Source organism: Rousettus aegyptiacus, unplaced genomic scaffold, assembly GCF_014176215.1.
Source record: "Rousettus aegyptiacus isolate mRouAeg1 unplaced genomic scaffold, mRouAeg1.p scaffold_m13_p_5, whole genome shotgun sequence".
NCBI lineage: Eukaryota > Metazoa > Chordata > Mammalia > Chiroptera > Pteropodidae > Rousettus > Rousettus aegyptiacus.
This window is the reverse complement of record NW_023416308.1, coordinates 29,985,253-30,004,646: the sequence shown is the minus strand read 5'-3', so window position 1 is coordinate 30,004,646 and position 19,394 is coordinate 29,985,253. Positions and strand designations below refer to the sequence as shown.

The following is a 19,394-nucleotide window of genomic DNA, read 5'->3' as shown; positions in this document are numbered from 1 at the left end:
ATGGTGCTCCTCAAGTCTGCCTCTGGGCTTCGGCGTGCGAGCCCAGCTCGGGGTCCTCAGCACGCCACGCTGAGTGAGCCCTGGTAGCTGATGAATCTGAGCAGCCTTGGACAGGAAAGACAGTTTCCCTTCTTCCTAATACCTGCCTTGCTCTCTCTTAGTGGGGCTAGGGATGAGAAATGAATATAAGGTCTGGGGACCAGGAAGAGCAATGGTGTACAAAGAAAGATTGTGGAGAAGGGGACTGTAGATATAGGAAAGGACAGAATTATCATTAAGCAATTTTTTTTAACAAGAGCTCCGCCCCCAATTTACACAGCAAATGAATTTAATCTTTTTCAAAATAGCTACCTTGAAAACTGTCTATCAACAATTTTCAGCACTGTTTTTTAGAATTATCTTCAGAATGCTGTGGTTTTCATTCTAGCACCTCGCACAGTGATTGGCACGTGATAGGCACTTAATAAAGTGTTGAATATGTAAATCAGTTAAAAAAATAGGCTCCATCGTGGAAAAATCTTGATCTTTTCGTGGATTTACTTTTCAAAATTGCCAAAGGATATTTGGGTACAAATCTAGGAAATAAAGAGAATTATTAGGTTGTATTATTCTATTTGTAGGCAAAAATGTGATTACAAATCAAAGACATGGATTTTCTTGTGTGGCTTCTAAACTGGTGTTGAAAACAGTTTCTAAAAAGAATTACAGGAATATTCTCAGCTGTGACAGCATAGTCGAAACAAATGGGTGTAGTTTTCCAGAAAGACTCCTTCAAAGGATTCATTTATTTGCATATGTAAGTTCTGACTTGGGGGTACATTCACTGGCTATAGGAACCTGAAGTTTGTAGAAATACTACAAGACACCTGTTTTGCCTTATAAAAGCAGGATAACCTGTATTTGCTTAAACACGAAACTTGAAACTGGAACTAAACTGGAAGCAAGCAAACCTCTCCTCATTCTTTGCAGTTGGGGAGGGCTCTACTAGAAGCCAGAGGCGGATGGGAGTCCAGGAGAGGAGCAGCTGTCGTTGAGACAGTGCACCAGGAAATATATCTTCAACCATCATAAGGGGTTTAGGGATAAAGAAGGTAATCTGGTAGGTGAAGTGGAATAAATAAAAAGGTCACGACTTTAATTACCTTTACTATTATCATATGTCACTTCGTACCTCGGCCTCTTGAGCCAGGTTCCTTAAAGAGCTTCATTTCCTCATGTTCTCTTTAGAGTTAGAATCTCCATTCTGTTACAAAGTTTGGAATTCGATGCCTCATTAAAAAATAGGGCTGATAGTTAAGGTTTTTCTCTTACTCTACCATTAACTGCTTTCCCTATGAAGTTACTTCTTTCTCTATTACGAGAGAGAGGGAGAGAGGGAAGGACAGCAGGTGGAGGGAGCGCGCAGCGCATGCTGCCCTGTGATCGCGTCTTACGCTTCACCCACATCCTGTTGGTGTTCTCTCCCTCCTCCTAAGGACACGAGCCCTTAGCTCCCCAGTCTTGATATCATTAAGACAATGTACTTAGGAAATACATCGTCAACCGTCATAAGGGGTTTTGAGGATAAAGAAGGTAATCTGGCAGATGAAGTGGGATAAATGAGAAGGTCGTGACTTTAATTATCTTTCCTATTATAGCTACGTTCCCTGGAACCTCCATGAGCCACGAAGAGGCGCGTTTGACTTTTCTGGGAACCTGGACCTGGAGTACGTGCTATTGCTGCTTCTGCAACCTGGCCAGGGCTGGGGAGGCAGGCAGGGGGCTGGCTGGGGTTGATTAGGGACCATAGCGGCATCTCAGCTCCACTTGGAAAATGAGAGGGAGATAGGGGTTCTGGAGCCTTGTTCTCAGGACACTACGACAGGCTCTGCACCTGGGAACTGGACGCTCTCCAGCCATGAACCTGTTACTCCCAGGTGACCGGGCCTCCCTCCTCCTAGCCCAGGCCCCCGGAGGTGCCTGATCCCGAGTGTCAGCCCTGCTCTATAGTAGGGTCCAGACACCCAGGCTGGGACAGAGGTTGCCCTTAGAGGGTAGCAAGGCCATTGGGGTCAGATGCACTGTTAGGACCCTGTCCCCTTGCTCCTCATGACCCCAGTGAGGCTATATAGACAGTCTTAGCCCGGGAGCTGGTGAGAACCCAGCTTTCAGGGCCTCTGACCTCTGATCTGGTGTAGGATTCCCTGCTCTGCTGGAGGTAGGGGCTCAGCCTCCTCTTTACTCATCCTAGTCTCTGGTTGAGAGAGGAAGATAGGCTAGTAGAGGGCAGGCAGCTCTGCCACCTGGCAGTACGTGCTTGGCTCATCTCTACCCTTTGCACGGAATATCCTGAGAGTTGCTGACATTGACCTCCCCAGGGCCTTTGTCCTGATGGCTGCAGAGATTGGGCTGTGGGTGATTCTGCGTCCAGGTCCCTACATCTGCAGTGAGATTGACCTCGGGGGCTTGCCCAGGTGAGTGGGGCTGTGAGGGGCACAAGCCACAACCTGAGTTATCGCGTATGCTTATACAAATCACAAATGTAAGTTTAATTTTGCTCTTAATATATGTTTTTCCATTCGAAACTTTCTTTTCAGAATAAGTATCACCCAAAGGAATCATTTGAAATTATGTCACAATTATTGTCCTAGTCAAATTCCATGTGGTTTTTATGTGGCAAGCAGCAGCAGCAGCTAGCTATCCCCAGGTCATTCACTTCATCAGGGCTCTCCTGTGAGTTGGACCCTCAGTGAGGTCATTTATATCCTTGAAACTTCATTGTTCTGTCTACAGAATTGGAAAAATCAAACCTGCCTGTGTGTTTCTTGGGGATATACCAGAATTTATTTTTTTAAAGTCCAAGTGTTTTGATAAAGTATAAGAGAAACAAATTATTATTTTTGTTTTATTTTTTACCTTCCAATCTCAGTCCCTAATGAATTATTTTAGGATGAACAGTCTCCACAAGGTCAGTGCTCTGCTGTGTGGTTAGAGTAGAAATCTGGACAAGGAATCTGGACAAGGATCACATTTATTCCTCATCCTCAGCATTATTGCCATTAATTTCCAAAAAAAATCATTTTCTTGTTAATAGGCATAATCTTTCCCATCTTTGCTATGTTTCAGATGGTGAGATCCACACTACCCCTACTCTTTGTCACCCCAAGAGGGAGGAAGGCTGATCCTGTTTGTTGTGCTGTTTCCTGTGGGAACAGCTTCTCCCTGCAGTGCAGCCACCAGTCTCAGCCTTGTTTTCTTTCTCATTTCCAGCACAATCCAGCCCTGCCCCAGGGACACAGGCAGGCTCTGTCTCCATCTCCTTCACTACCCAGGATCACTTCTTTGTTGCTGTGCCATTCGGCTTGGCAAGAATGCCCTCAAGGCTGTGGGCACGGCCAGAGTGGCCTCCCCCACTCCTAGGGATTAGAAATCTGTGTGTCAGCGATGTCCTCAGGCTCAGCCAGAGCCAGCACAGGAGGAGGACAAGATTTAAGTCTTAAGTCAGAAGCAGCAGGGAGCTCCAGCACTCAGCTCTCCCTGTGCAGCTCCTGTGCCTTTGGGCCCTGGTTGCACATGAGGTGGCTGAGTGGGGACCACTGGGGAACAGACAGGATCCCAGTGGGAATGAGAAACTAGACCTGTTCTATGCGAGATGGAACATGGAGGTATCAGTGTAGGATACTCCTTTCTCTCCATTCATTTTTACCTAACATAAGTTGATAATTTTCTGACATTGTTTAGGCCCTCTAAATCACAATGAGAGAGCATCAGAGCCTTTCATAAGAAAAGGTAAGTGTTTACTCAGAGTTTCAAGTTAGATGAAAAAATACCTTGACTACAGCTCTGGAATTAATGCTCCGTGTTCATCTGCGGAATGTGATCACAGCAGACAGGTTGTAGGAAGAATTAATCTTCTTGCTCACCTGCTCCTCCCTTGAGCTGAGCTCTGAATAGCTGATGCAAATGATGCAAGTGAGTCGACCAGGTCAGCACAGGGGAGCAGCTGGACCAGGGCAGCCAGAAGCAGGATTAGCCTCTCACAGCCTCCATTTCAGGCTTATTTTTCTGGGTGACACTGGAAGGTGTGTCTGTGTCCTTCTCCAGTCCCAGCGATGCCTAATGCCTTTGGCTTCACCCTTTGTAATGAGATTGTGGAGTAAATGCTTGAAAACTGGGACTTGCGTCTAATGAAAAGCTTTTCTCACTCTGACTGGCAGCCAGACCTATAGTCATGGGGCTGGACATAAATTTGCATTAGGGCTGGTATCCTCTGGTAGGGAAGCAATGCTAAATGCAAGACTGGGGCTGGGCTGTGTGTGCTCCTGAATCAGTTGGAATAATTTCCTACGTTCCTTGCTGAGTGAGGGTGGCATGGGGTGGGAATGTTCTCCATACTCATTCTTGAACCTTCTGATGCTGCTTCCTTTTCACTCCACCATCCCCCTGCCCAGAGCAAACCCACAGTGGAATTAATTACCACCGCCTCCCTTTTTCATTCAAGCTGGTTACTCCAAGACTCTGGCATGAGGCTGAGAACAACTTACAAGGGCTTCACCGAAGCAGTGGACCTTTATTTTGACCACCTGATGTCCAGGGTGGTGCCCCTGCAGGTAAAAGCAAGCAGACTCTGCTTTGATCTTCACCTCTCTTCCAAAAGGTAGGAAATAGTCCTAGGTTAGCTATCAGAACAAGGGACTCACAGTTCCTTTCAACACAGGAACACATTCTTTTCCATTGCCTGAGGCCCGTGATTGGAGGGGCTGGCAGTGGTGTCCTTCTAAAGATCTGTCTATTCAGTGTTGTCTTAGGTGGCACAGTACTGAAAGGACAGATAGGTGTAAGGGCTTGCACTGCTCCGTACGGTGCCAGAGGTGCAACGCTGGTGCCTTGATAACTGAAAATCCCTGTGGCGTCCCAATATTGCAGTGGCTCAGTTCTACATATAGAGGAGCATATATGGAGAGGCCCTTGCCTGGGAGACAGCAAGACTTTTTGTAATTATAAAAATACAATGGATAACTTTTCAAGGTACATCCTTCTCCTACCAAAAAGGCGCTGCATGGTACACATTCGTTATTGAAAACATATGTGGTGACATGATTTTTGAGGGGAAAGTATCTTAACATTACATGTAATAATTGGAAGCAGTAGAAAATCAGGAATGTGAATAACCCAACTGTTTATGTGAAAACAATGACACTGATTAATACATCGACAAATTAATATATCAATAAAAAGTTAGTACATCAGTAAAAATTGCTCAAGTCAATGGTTTTGAATAAACAGCAAACAGATCAAAGGAGCTATTTGATCATTTGTAGGGTAGACAAAACAGAGGAACCCAGTTAAATCTGAATTTTAGATAAATAAGGAATATATTGCATGGGACATACTTACATTAAAAATATTAATTGTTTATATAAAAATTATTAACTATAAATTCAAGTATAACTGGGTGTCCTATTTTTTAATTTACTAAATCTAGCAGTCCCAATCATGAAAGAAGCTAGGAAATTATAAACCCAGATTTTTGCAAGGAAAGTGGGATTACTGAGACGAGTCAGCAGGTTGGGTGGTGGGTGAAGTAGAGACAGTCATGCCAATAATATGGCTCAGAAGCATTATTAAAAATGGAAGTGCCATACCAAACCTATTAAAAATTTTTTTTTGGATATAACATAATTATTTTATTTTTTATTGTGGTAAAATATACATAACACAAAATTTATTATTTTAATGATTTTTTAACTGTACAGTTCAGTTAAGTACCATTCGCATTGTGCAAATTTCACCACTATCCAACTCCAGAAAGTTTTCATCTTCTCAAACTGAAACTCTTTCTCCATTAAACACTAACTCCCAATGTCCCTTCTCCGTAGCCCCTGGTAACCACCACTTTACATTCTGTCTCTATGAATTTGACTACTCTAGGGCTCTAGGGACCTCATATAAGTATGTGAAGGATTGGTGTAAATCTCTTTACTAGTTATAGATCTATTCAGGTTTTTTATTTTTTCATAATTCGGTCTTGGCATGTTGTATATTTCTAGAATTTGTCTATTTCTCTCTTATAATCCTTATTATGCTTATAATATTGGTAGCAACATAATTTATTTTGTTTCTGATTTTTAGTTATTTAAATCCTTTCTCTTTTTAGTTAATCTAATTAAAGGTTGATCTTTTCAAAGAACCAATTCTTGATTTTGTTGATTTTTCTCTTGTTTTTCTATTCTCTGTTTTAATCTCTACTCTGATCTTTATTATTTCCTTCCTTCTGCTACCTTTGAGTTTAGTTTGTCTCTCTTTAAAGTGAAAAGTTAGGTTTTTGACTTGAGAACTTCCTTCTTTTTTAATGTGTTTGCAGTTATAAATTTTCTTTTAACTACTGCTTTCTCTGCATCTGATAAGTTTGTTATGTTGTGTTTTCATTTTAATTTGTCTCAAGATATTTTCTAATTTCCCATGAGCCACTGGTTGTTTAAGAGGGTGTTGTTTAATTTCTACATATTTGTGAATCTTCCTGTTTTCTTTCTGCTCTTGGCTTCTAGTTTTATTCTATTGTAATTGGAAAAGATACTCTGTATGATTTTAGTCTTTTAAAATTTATTAAAACTTGTATTGTGGCCTAATACATGGTCTATCCTGGAGAATACCCCACATGCCCTTGAGAAAAATGTGTCTCGTGCTGTTGCCAGGTATAGTGCTCTAAAATATTTGTTAGGTCTGATTGGTCTATAGTGTTATTCGAGTCTTGCATGTCCTTATTGAACTGTTGTCTGATTGTTCTATCTATTATTGAAAATAGGGTGTTGAAGCCTCTTACTCTTATTATAGAGTTTCTTTTTCCTCTTCAGTTCTGTTAGTATTTGCTTCATATATTTTGGAGCTCTGGTGTTTGGTGCATATATATTTATAATTATTATATCTTTTAAATTGACCCTTTAATCATTTATGTATATGTGTATGTATGTGTGTATGTGTATATATATGTGTGTGTATATGTGTGTGTGTGTGTATGTATGTGTGTGTGTATATATATATATATATATATATAGAGAGAGAGAGAGAGAGAGAGAGAGAGAGAGAGAGAGAGAGAGAAATATAATATTATTTAATACCCTTTGTTGTCTCTTCTAGCAGTTTTGGACTTAAAGTTTCCCTGTTCCCTTTTGGTTGCCATTTGCACAGAATATCTTTTTCCATCCTTTTATGTTCAATCTATGTGTGTGTCCTTAGATCTAAAGTGAATGTCTTATAGATAGCATATAGTTGGATATCTTTTAGTTGGGGAATTTAATCTATTACATTTAAAATAATTACTGATAGGGAAACACTTTTGCCATTTTGTTATTTGTTTTTCTATATGTCATATAGTTTTTTTCTCTTTTATCTCTTCCATTAATGCCTTTCTTTTTTTGTATTTAGTTTATTTCTTATAGTGACAAGTTTTGATTCCCTTTTCATTTCCAATTGTGTATTTTCTATAGATATTTTAATTGTAGTTACCATGGGTATTATATATACTGTCCTAAAATTGTGACATTCTGTCTTATATTGATACCAATTTAACCTCAGTGACATACAAAAACTCTACTCCTTTACAGCTCTGCCTCCCTTTATGTTATCGACATCACAAATTACATGCATATATATTGTGTACTGATTCATAGTTATTTTTTGCATTGTCTTTTAAATTCTGTAAAAATAAGAAGTGGAATTATAAACTAAAATTACAATAATATTGGTTTTTACTTTTTTTTTTTTCACGTATTTACCTTTGCCAGAGGACTTTATATTTTCATATGGTTCAAGTTACTGTCTAGCATCTTTTCATTCAACTTGAGGGACTCCATGTAGCATTTCTTTTAAGACAAGTCTAGTGGTAATGAAATCTCTGAGCTTTTGCCTGAGAATATCTCAATTTCCTCTTCGCTTTTGAAGGACGATTTTGCTGCATATAGTATTCTCAGTTGATTGTTTTCTTTTTCTTTGAGCGCTTTGAATATATCACCCCACTGCCTCTGTCTTGCAAGTTTTCTTCTGAGATCTTTGCTGGTAGTTTTATTGGGGGAATCCTTTGTACATGTCAAGTTGCTTTTCTCTTGCTCCTTTCGAGAATCTCTTTGACTTTGGCTTTTGGTGTGAGTCTCTTGGTTAATACTACTTGGATTTTATTGAAGCGTTTTGGATTTTTATATTCATGTTTCCTCAAGTTTGGGAGGTGTTCAGCCATTATTTCTTCAAGTAATCTCTCTGCCCTTTTCTTTCTTCTCCTTTTGGAAGTATATAATGAGTATATTTATTTGCTTACTTATGTTGCATGAGTCTCTTAGTCTTTGTTCATTTTTCTTCATTCTTTTTTTTTCACTCCTCAGACCCAATAATTTAAAATGACCTGTCTTCAATTTTGCTCATTCTTTTTTATGCCTATTTGAATCTTCTGTTGAACTCCTATGGTGAATTTTTCTATTTAGATATTATATTTTTCAGTTTCAGAAATTCTGTTTTTTATAGTTTCTATCACATTATTAATATTCTCATTTTGTTCATATATACTTTTCCTAACTTCTTTGTTCATGATTTTTCTTTAGCTCTCTGAGCATATTTATGACAATTGTTTTATAATCATTGCCTAGTAAGTCCAGAGTGTGTGTTTCTTTAGAGGTAGTGATGGGTCACAACATGTGAAAACTTCAGGGGGATTACAGACCCATAGATAACTGGGGGCAAGGTATTCAGGCAGAGGAATATGATAGAACATCTAAAGCCACAAGAAGAGTCTGGGATGAGACTCTGGGAAACTGAGACATGTAAAAGCAGTCAATGACAATTAAAAAAAAATGCACATACACAGTCCAGATAGGACACATGCCCAGAATATAACTGAGAAGATCTTAGGTCTTCACTCTGGACTTGGGAGCCTATTAGATAATGACTGTGTTCCTCTCAAGTCTGCAAAGACTGGGAAAGGATTGTTTTTTCAGATGCCCAATTTTCAACAACAACAACAAACAACAACGACAACACAAGGCATACAAGAAAGAGGGAAACATGACTCATTCAGAGAAACAAAATAAATTTATAGAAATAGTTTCTAAAGAAACACACACACCTGAGGTTCATTTCTTTTTTTAATGCCAACAGCCCCTGGTATTTCTAGGTGGTCTCAAATATTGGCTCTGAGGTTCAAATTTTGTGAACACTTCCTATCTAAGCTCTAAGTCAGATGAAATGGAAGCTAGTCTTACTAGCCAACAGATAGCCCAGAATATTGCAAACAAGTTTCATTTTGCTCCTTCTGTCTTGAGGGAGGGAACTGGTATTTGGGATGTGTTTTTTTTTTTTTTTCCTGACTGTGCCACACTATGCCAGGGAGGGAATGGGGCAAGGGCAAGCAAAATACTATGAAATTTCCTACCGTTTTGAATGTATTGTTTTCTTGATTAGGGGCTTACATGTTTGTTTAAATATTTGACTGGCTTCCAGAGCTCCTATAAAGTTGTTTTAGTCAGTGCATAGTTGTCCATAGGGAAATATGGGCCTGGAGCTTCCTACTCTGTTTTATTGACATTATTCTCAATTATATACCAAACCTTTTGAGACTTTTGCTTTCAAATGGGATGTTTTGCTAGTAATTGGTGATAAGTATGGGGGAAATGAGATAATACAGTTTTCACTACAATCTCAGATTCTGGTTGTTTCTCTTTTCACAAGTACAAGTATGGAGGACCCATCATTGCTGTGCAGGTGGAGAATGAGTATGGTTCCTATAACAAAGACCCTGCCTATATGCCTTATATCAAGAAAGTAAGTATTAGCTTGATTTATTTCTTCATATTCCTTCCGCCATATGGGTTATGGTGTCACATGTGGGTCTGATACTTTTCTCATACTAATACCACATCTCTCAATACTATTTATTAATTGGTGAATTCTTTCTCCATACTTTTATTTCAACAAGGTTGTCACTTATTTGTCCTATATTGATTAAGTTTAATTGAGGGTGGTAGTACACACATGGTACATTGCAGGGGCTGAGAATAAAGGGATTGACTTAACTAAGCGGTGATGGTTAGAGAAGTCTTCTTAGACTTCTTAGACTTCTCCTGCATCTTTTGTTGTCCTGCAAATTAGGGCCTCTCTGCTCCTTTCTTAACAGCAGCTAGGATCAGACATTAGTTTTATTCATCCACTGGGTTATCCCTCTGCTTCTAATTTTCAAAAGAATTGGGTTGAAATAAGCAGTCTTATAATATCTGCAGGGAAATGATAGGCAAATCATACTTGCTGGCATTTCTGATCCCAAATTGTCCACAGCCCCAGAGCGGAGCCTTTGAGGGTAGACAAACTCTGGGTTGAGGTCCATACTTTCTCATTGGCTCTGTGCCTGTAACACTTTATCCAACCCCCCTGAGGCTCTGTGTCTGTACAGTTCAGAAACTAACTGACTGACTAGGACAGACTATGTAAAGTACTTAACAGAGGCCTGGATGCTTGTAAATGTACCATAGCATTAGTAGTTCTTCTGAGTGGGAAAATGGTTATTGCCTCGCAGCACAGTCTGTGTTTCTTCCGCCTCTTCATTATTTGATTTACAACATTCAAGGAGCACTTTCTGTTCTACTGGGCATGTGCAGCATACCATGGGTATGTGACTGTGGCATGGTTGGTTGGTGACCAGATCCCACCCTGTCTAGTGTAGGGAAGGGATGGGATCTTTGCTTCTGGTAAAGATGAAGGGGGAGGTGTGGGCTGTCCCTGAGGGCCCACTCTTGGGTCCCTGTGGTTTGTTGCTGGGTGATAGTGTGACAGCCTCTGAGTAGCCCTCTTAGCATAGCAGCAAAACTGGACACCTTGCCAGATAGAGAGCAGACAAGGGCTGCCAAAGCCTGTTAGCCCTGCCCCTGCCACGGCTGGACTTCCAACTGATGGGAGCTTTGTTGAACATGGGATGCACAGAATATTTCTTTAGAGAAATAAATGCTTCATTTGAATCCCCTGCTCTTTCTCTTTTAGCTGCCTCATTCCCAGCTGTGCAACAGAGCAGAAGCTCTGAGGACAGATAGAATTTGACTACTCTCATTTCTCCCTCCACAGGCCTTGGAGGACCGAGGAATTGTGGAGCTGCTCTTAACTTCAGATAACAAGGATGGCCTGAGCAAGGGGTTTGTCCCTGGAGGTACCTACATGGAGGCCACGTGTGGGGGTTGGGGGCATCGATGCAGGTACCTGGATGGGAGTCATGCAGGGTGGGGGACAGTATCCTGGCTTGGATATGCGTGACCCCCTCAATGGCCTGAGTCACAAGCAGAGCTGCCCAGATGCATGTCCTCCCTTTTGCATGGCACCGGGCCCTGAATCTCTGGGCTGCAAAAGATTGGAGCCTCCATGTCAGAGAGAGACTTACTATAGACAGCTCTGTAGCTGGTCTCTCATTTCTGCTATGCACTCACACTGGCAGTGCTCTGCAGGCTGCAAGATGCAGGGAACGTGAGTTGGGCATCTGAGGTCTCTCAATATCTCCAAGGAGGGCTGAGCTGATGAAACATTGGGCAGACTGTGAGGATGGCTTACTCCAGTTCTGCCAAAATTGTAGAGACGACTGACCCTTTCTGAGGTCTGTGTAGCCCCTGCAGTGACAGAGAGTTGGCCTGGTAATGAATGTACAGTAAATAACTATGGCAGCTCTTCATCCGCCAGCATCGTGTTCCTCCTCTGCCTCTCCATTAGTGTAGATGCACGGGCCAGCCTTCTGTTTCAGGCCGGCCGCTTCACACTGTGCACTAAGCTCTTCTGTCATCTACTCAAGGGCTTGCTCAGCAACTTCCCTTTCCGCCCCCTATCATGAAATTTTCTTTCTTGGGTCATTCTCACCTGTATATAAACATAATATTTCTCTCTTCTAAAAAAAATATTTCTTGACTCATTTCTCTGCTCTCCTTTCAATAAATCTGCCCATGTCTATATTCACCACTCCTCTGACTCTGTCCTCTATCTCTCCTAAACCACGGTGATCATGTTGGTCCACTGACATTGTTCTTTTCAAAGTCCCAGTGACCTCCATGTTATAAATATAAGTCATTATTCCTTGTCGCCTCTGACCTGTCTGATTTTATTTTTCAGCAATCATTAATCTCTTTTCCCTGAAACTCTTTCCTCGCTTAGCAGCCAGAACACCATTTTCCAGTTTTTCTCCAGCCTAATGGGCAGCTCCTTCTTGCTGTTTTGTGCTGGTCACTTCTCTTTCCCTGAGCTCTAATGTTCAAACTCTTCACAGCTCACTCCTTGGAATGCATTCTTCATCTGATGGCTTTAAATAGGATCTACATATTGATGAGTCCAAGATGCCTGTCTGTCAGGGAACTTTCCTGAGCCTTACTTCTGCCTCCTGGGCACACCCCTCAGAAGGCCACCAGTCTCAGTGGAACCATCAGGGAACTGAACTGGTCTGTTTCCCTCCTAGAACCTGCCCAATATTTAGTCTTCCTTTCTTCAGTAAATTGAAATGCCATCTCCCCCCAATTGCACAAGCCCTAGACCTTGTACTCACTCTCGACTTCTTTCCTTCCATATGCTTGACACACATCAGCAAATCATTTTTATCTTTAGCTTTATCTTCAAAATTTATCTGGAGTCCAAACCACCTCAACTCTTACCATCACTGCTCATTTGCGTTATTGAAACACCACTGGTACTAATCTCCCTTTTTTTCACTGTTGATCCCTCACAACTTTTTCTCAGCATCCATTGCAGCCTTTGAAAATGTCGTTTGGATCATCTCACCCTCGACCTGAACTCCAGGTGTGCTCTGTCTTGTGCAGAGTGAAGTACAAGTTCTGAGAAGGACTTCAAAGGGCCTCCCACACTGCCTCTGTGACCCAGCCAGCCATCTCCTGCTTGCCCTTGGCCCACCCTGCTTCACATGGCTTCTTGCTGTTCCTCAAATGTGCTTAACATCCCCAGCCTTCTGCTAGGTCTGCGGGGAGTGGCTGTTCTATTTCCTCCTGACTTTTCTCTGAGGTCACCTCAAAGTGAGGCTTCCTTTAAGCACCCATTTGAAATTGCAACTCTTCCTGGAGCTCTGCCCTGCTATATTATTGCCTTCTAACATTCTGGGTAGTTGTATTTACCTGTCTCACTGCAGCAGTAAGCTCCCTTGGGCTTGGGTCCTGTCTGTCTTGTTCATCCGTGCTCCTGTGCCTGGACACTGTTTGTGCATGAAGGGATGGCTGGTGGATGAAGGGCCCTCTTGTCCACTGCCAGTCCTTCTTGCGGGCTCCTACAACCATGCTGACCTCGGCTGCATCCCACCCAGCACTTTATTGTTCCTTCTGCATTGCCCTTCACTGGCTTGAATGCTTGAGGAGAGGGACTTGCATCTCTGGGCCAGTGCCTGGTATGCAGCTGGCACTCAGGGAGTGACTGTTGGATAAATGGGTAGGTGAAGGCTCTGGTCCGTAAGCTGGATGGATTCTTCAAGCATCCAGACAGTAAGCGTCTCCTGATGAGGACCAGCAGCCATTCCTATCATTTCCACACGATGGCGCTGTCCACCCATGGGTGCTTCCAATGCCTCCAACTCCCAGGCATCGGGTCTGGAGCAGGGAGGCAAGACTCTTGGAGACTGGTGCAGGTTTTCAGCGCACTGGCATTCTGCAGAGGAAAGCCTTGAGTAGATTCTCAGAGACTCTATGCTTCCTCCACCCCCCGGAATGATTTTCTTTCCATCAATTAAAAATGTCATTAAAATAACACATAGACAAGTTCTACAAGTCAAATCATAGAAATGCTTATCAAGAACTACTGTGTAGCTTCCCTCCTCTCACTCCATAGAGATGACCATTTTGAACTCTAATCTTTTTTCTGGCATTTTCCTTCATAATTCCAAATAACATACGCATAGAACTCTGTATTTATTGATTTAAAAGGCTACCTGCTGACCTGTTGTTCTGGTTGAGCATCTAGTTCTTTGCACCACCTCACCCCACCCCCCACCCCCAGGGTTTTCCGGGTGGTGTAGCCGCCCCTGCTTCCGAGTGACGTCGACAGTCAGTGCATGCCTGACCGACAGTGACGTCCTCAGGCAGGCCTCGCACTGCGTCCAATAGCCTGCACAGTATTTGTGAATTGGCTCAGTTTCCGTGTGCTTCGTTGTCACTTTCTGTGTAATAACCCCATTTGTTTTTCTTTTATTTTCAATCTCTCTTTTCTTTCCATCCTTCCCACATTCTCTTTTAAGCACTTTACCAGAGATCTTCCACACTCTCATCATCAGCGTTTTCCAAATGACTGTAACTGTCAGACTCTATTCCAGTCCGATCTCTTATTTCTAGAAATTTTAGAATATTCCTTTAATCCTTGATATTCTAGTATTTAATAGTGCCGTTCTTTGGTGTGAGACTTTCTCCTTTGCATGGCACTTCTGGGGAGTATTTGCACTGGAACAGTGATGGTTATCGATGGTGGGACATTCAGTTGTTGCATATGCTTCCTCTTTTTTCTGATCTTTGGTCATTTCTGTTATTTGTGGATTGGACTCTTAGAGTGATTCCAAGTCACATATCTTTTTAATTTTTTATCTCTTTGCCCTTTAGTTCTGTTTTCTGGGTGATTTCCTCAACTTTTATCTTCTAGTTCTTTTTTTTTCTTGAGTATATATTTTTTTTCTCATAGCATACTTTTGAAATGGATTCCATCTTTCTTCTCTCTCTCTCTGAGAATATTTTACTTCTTTTTTTTTTTAACATTAACCTGTTCTGCTTAGTCTTCCATATGAGGAGTTCCACTCAATCGCCTAGCTCTTGACAGCAGTTTAAGGAAGAGGTGCTAACAGGCCACTCGGGAACTAAGTGCTAGGAGAAGCTGGTGATTGGTATGCTGCTCTGTGCGGCGATGGGGCTGTAGTTGGCTTTTTCAATGAGGGAAGCCCAAACGTCAGTGTTTGGAGATACTATCTTTAATGCAATCAAATGTTTCCAGAGAAGGATCCTGTGGTCTATTGCTACAGGTTCTGGGAGCCAGCGGGGGGGATTGATGGGGGGAATGTTCAGATTGTCCTTATTCTCCTTGTTAGTCTCTCACCCGCATTTTGCTGTACCTGATCCCTCAAAACCTGGAGATGTCAGCTTTCCCAGAGAGTATTCCCCCGAAGGGATGGCCACTGGTGAGAAGGAGGCTTGATGATTGTGTGAGGCAGGGCACGGGGTATCCTACCCCACGCAGTGCCTCCAATGTGAGGTGGGGAGCGGTCATAACTTCTTCCATTTTCCTGGGCCATTTACAAACCCACTGCCCATTTTCACTCTCCCAAGATTTTATTAAAACCATCTCTGTTATCTGTCCTCTCCAGTTCTTGTTCTGTATGGCCTTCCACCTTTTCATTTCTTTATTTTTATTTTAGTGGCTTCTCAGAAGGGATAGGAATAGATGCTATATTCAATTAGCCATGCTAAGCTTGTTGATGTCTGAGATTTCTACTTGGTCAGTTTCAGGAAGGCCTCCTGTCTTCAAGGAGTTTCCACTTTAGATGAGAAGGGGTCTAGATGTCGGGTCTTACTCAGGGGATCTCTGGAGGATAGTGAAATTACAGGACAGCGGATTGGTGTCAGATGGGTCTGGGGTTGTAGTCTTGCTCTGCCGCTCAGCTGTTGTGTACCTTTGAGGCAAGTTAACCTCAGGAGCTTCAGCTCTTGCTTGGTTTTAATCACTGGAAACCCGGGGCTGTGTTTGACAGGAGAGTGTCAGGGTGGCCAGCTGGACAGGCCGGCTCCATCTCTGTCATGTCTTTCCATGCTCATTGGAACTAAGGCCATGGCCAATGTGTGTCAGGCCCACTGCCCGGCAGTCAGAAGCAGTGAAGGAGCCTCAGAGCCGAGTGGTGGGCCAGAGATCCCGACCATAGACTGCACATAGGAGAGACATCTTTTTCAGGCATACTTTTCATTAATGCGCAGCCATTTAAAATATCATTTTAGATAAAAAATATATTATGGTATAGAATAGAAAAATTAGTCCTCATAAGAAATAAAAGGGGAATCTTCATTTAGTTCATTACCCCGTACTAGATGCTTGAGGTACAAAGTAAAGATCAGACTCTCGGCTCCTACAAAAGAATAATTAACAGAAATGCACACTCTGGCTGTAAAAATTACATTAATCAAGAACAGATGCTTAGTTTCTGTACTGTAAGGTCTGTGCTGAGTGGTGGAATACCAAGATGAACAAGATAAATCTGACATCAGAGGAACTAAACTCTAATTAGAGGTGGGAAACAATGTCAAGATTAGTTCATTTATTTTACTGCTGAATTAAGAAAGGTCTGGGGTAATTCAGAAAGTCTTCCTAGCTTTAAGACAGTACCTGTTTCTCCTTTCTCCTTTCCACTCACAGTGCTGGCCACTATCAACTTACAGTCGCAAGAGGAGCTGCATTTACTAACCACCTTCCTCTTAAGTATTCAGGTAAGTATGGCCCTGGGGAAGCTGCCTGCCTTGCTGAGCCCGAGTATAGGAATTCCTAGAGTTAAGCCAAGCCTCTTTGTCTTGAAGTCAGCTGTTCTTTGGAGTGCCTGCAACTGTGCTCAGGGTTCCCACATGAGGAGGAGAACTCTGGGCTCTGTCAGCCTTTCTGCTCAGAGCCCTCCTTTCACACTGGGAATCCCAACCCTGTGCACTGTGTTGCTATGCACGCCCCCCCGGCCCCCAAGGGGGATAGTGTAGGAATTGCTCTGAGATGTTGCTGTGTGGGCCAATGCACAGATGTGCTTTCACCTCTGAAGAAGGGGGTTCCTTTTTGAAGCTCTAGGCTTGGTACACTCAGAGTGGCCTCTGGACTAGAATTTTGTGGATTCACTTAGCCCCTGACTGTTCAATTTGGGCCCTAAGGACTAAGAAGAGAAACATTTTCCTGTCCTTTACTGTATGCGTCTGACCTTAATCTGTAAAGCCCTTCTGGGCCTAGAAAGATTATTGTCACCAGCAAGTCAGGAAGCCTGGTTCCTTCCAGGTCAAGTGAAAGGAGTTTCTGGATGTATCTCGATCCATCAGATGGGTGGGAATTACAGTTAAATCCTATTCTGATTGATTTCTTTTGAGTGTGTATGTCTCTACTGAGTACATGTGATCTGGCCAAGGCAGTTGTGGCTCATTCACAGAACTGAGAGGCTCCATCCCTCACCCTGTGCTGCTGAAGGGTGTGAGTGTCCCAAACTGCCACTGCCACTGGATGTACGCATGATCCCTTGGATTAGAGTGGAGCTGTTGGAGTGTTTGTGTCCCCAGTGAATAGACACCTGCGGGGATGCTGGGCTTGTTCTGTATCCCAGCTGTTTGTTTCTTAGAGCAGAGATAGGGACCTAAGGCACAGCCATATGGCAGTTTGAGTCATGTAGGATGAGGGCCACCCATGTCTGTGACACAGCTACTACTGGAGTTTAGAGGGACAAGCAGAATGGTTAGGGACGGTGCCTAGGATGAGATGAGACCCACCCCAGGCAGCCTGAGCTAGGCAGATCAGGGGAGAGACAAAGGATAGAGGTGGGCCCAGGTCCAGCCCCTTTCTCCTTTCCTTTCTTCCTCCAATACTCAGTGCCTGTTCTCTGCCTGAAGTGGTGCTGGGTCTCATTACTCTACAGTGACTAAGACAGCAGGGTCTCTGCCTTCAGGGAGCTGTAACCTGCTTGGGAAGAGATGTGTTAAATAAACAATTGTGCAGTAACTAAGTAGGATTGTACTTGAGAGCTGTCCAGGAGCACTACAGGAAGCTGTGAGCCGCCCCTCTGCCTGCTCGGTGCGTGCCCTCTCTGTGCATCTTTCCTCTTCTGTCAAGTAGGGACAATAATACCTACTCATAGGGTTGTTTGAGGGTTGCATGAAGTAATGTTTGCAAAACACACAGGACAGCAGTGCTTCCCGTTGGCTCCTGCATAGTTCTTCCTGGAGGAGTGACCACATCTGTGTGCCCCAGGCCTGGTCATCCTATTGACAGAATGGCACTGCTAAAGGCCTTTCTGTCTTCATTCAGTGCTGTCCTTTTTCCTCAAAGAAGGGCACATGGATGCTTCCTTATTTATACCAAAGCCTCCTTTGAGAGGTCCAACAGTACAACTCTGCTTCCCTGAGTCGAGTCCTTTATGTCCTTGTCAGTGCTGAAGATAATGAAGGTGAATGTTTCTCGAGTCTTTCCTAAGTGTCAGGCACTGCATACTGAGGGTTTTATGTGCACTAACTCATTTAATTTTCCCAGTACCCATGTGAACTACTGTTATTACCATTTTACAGTTAAGGAGACGGATTTGTAGAACAGATAAATTACCCAGTAGTGAGTGGTGGGTTAGGGAGTGCAGCACAGTCTGAGTGCACAGCTCCAGCTTAAGCCACATTGCACAGTGCAGTGACCCGCACTCCCTCCCTTGGCCCAGCGCTCTCAGTCAGGGAGTCCCTCCCAGCTCTGGAGACTACTCACATGTGGGACTTGGAAATGACTCCTCTGTTTCTAGTGACTATACTAAACATGCATAGTGTATCCCCTTCTTGCTGTAAAGAAAGCCAACCCACTAGTATTGCCCTCCACACTACTGTATTACTTCGACCTTTCCCCTGGTGTGGTTGGTACCTCTATTCAAAAGCCCATGAATCTGCCCCATCACCTTGGATTAGATTTTTTTGCTCTGCATTCAGTTGCCTCTAAATTTAAGTTCGTTACTAACAGAGAAGGCACTTGATGAATGAAGAAAGCTCTTGTGCGGAACCTGAAATACCAGCATGTCAGTCCTCACTCTACTCCACCTCCAATGTGTTCTGATGCTTCTGCAAATGTGATTGCGTAGAGCATGGTCCCAGGAACAATGTCTGAATCCCTGTGACAAACCTATGCCAAAGTCAGTATTCTGAAGTGATTTTTAAGACTTATTGAACATCCCAGCCAAGCCATGAAGCCAGACATCATGGCTGCACTATAACTCCCTGTTCTTTTGGTCAAGTTTTGTAAACTTCTATTGAAATTAAGCTTGACTTTGAAGAGGGGCCACCCTGAAGCTCCCTGACTCTTCCAGCTAAAAGGAAGCCGCAGCAGAGGAGTCTGCATCCATAGTGTGTCTCTTAAGTATAAGCTATCCTGTTGAACAAGCTCCTTTCCTGGGAGAGAAGGCAAAGCTTGGACTGATCTAGAAAGCAAATCAATGTAGGATGAGACTCCCAAAGCAGACACTGAATTCTAATGAAGACTTACTTTGAACAGATCCCTGTGTTTTCTCACCAGCACCATATGTAACAGTAAAACCACATTAGGGCAGCAGGGTCTACTCCATCACTTTTGAGAGCTCTTTCTACTCTCCACCTGCAGTGTGGAAGCCACATGTGGAGGCTAAGCGAGTGCAGGTGCATTTGTCCTCTGCTTTCAATGTCCTCTGCTTTCAA

At 43.0% G+C, this 19,394-nt stretch overlaps 1 protein-coding gene across 1 annotated transcript in view; it reads left to right on the top strand.

The window, feature by feature from the left end:
- Positions 1–19,394, top strand: part of LOC107516620 (beta-galactosidase-1-like protein 2) — a 42,346-nt gene that overhangs the window by 14,122 nt on the left and 8,830 nt on the right. The window contains exons 3-8 of the mRNA XM_016156513.2: positions 1,638–1,706; positions 2,358–2,453; positions 4,481–4,589; positions 9,694–9,786; positions 11,077–11,158; positions 16,369–16,439. Coding sequence (XP_016011999.2) covers positions 1,638–1,706; positions 2,358–2,453; positions 4,481–4,589; positions 9,694–9,786; positions 11,077–11,158; positions 16,369–16,439 — 520 coding nt within the window. The remainder of the gene's footprint in view (positions 1–1,637; positions 1,707–2,357; positions 2,454–4,480; positions 4,590–9,693; positions 9,787–11,076; positions 11,159–16,368; positions 16,440–19,394) is intronic.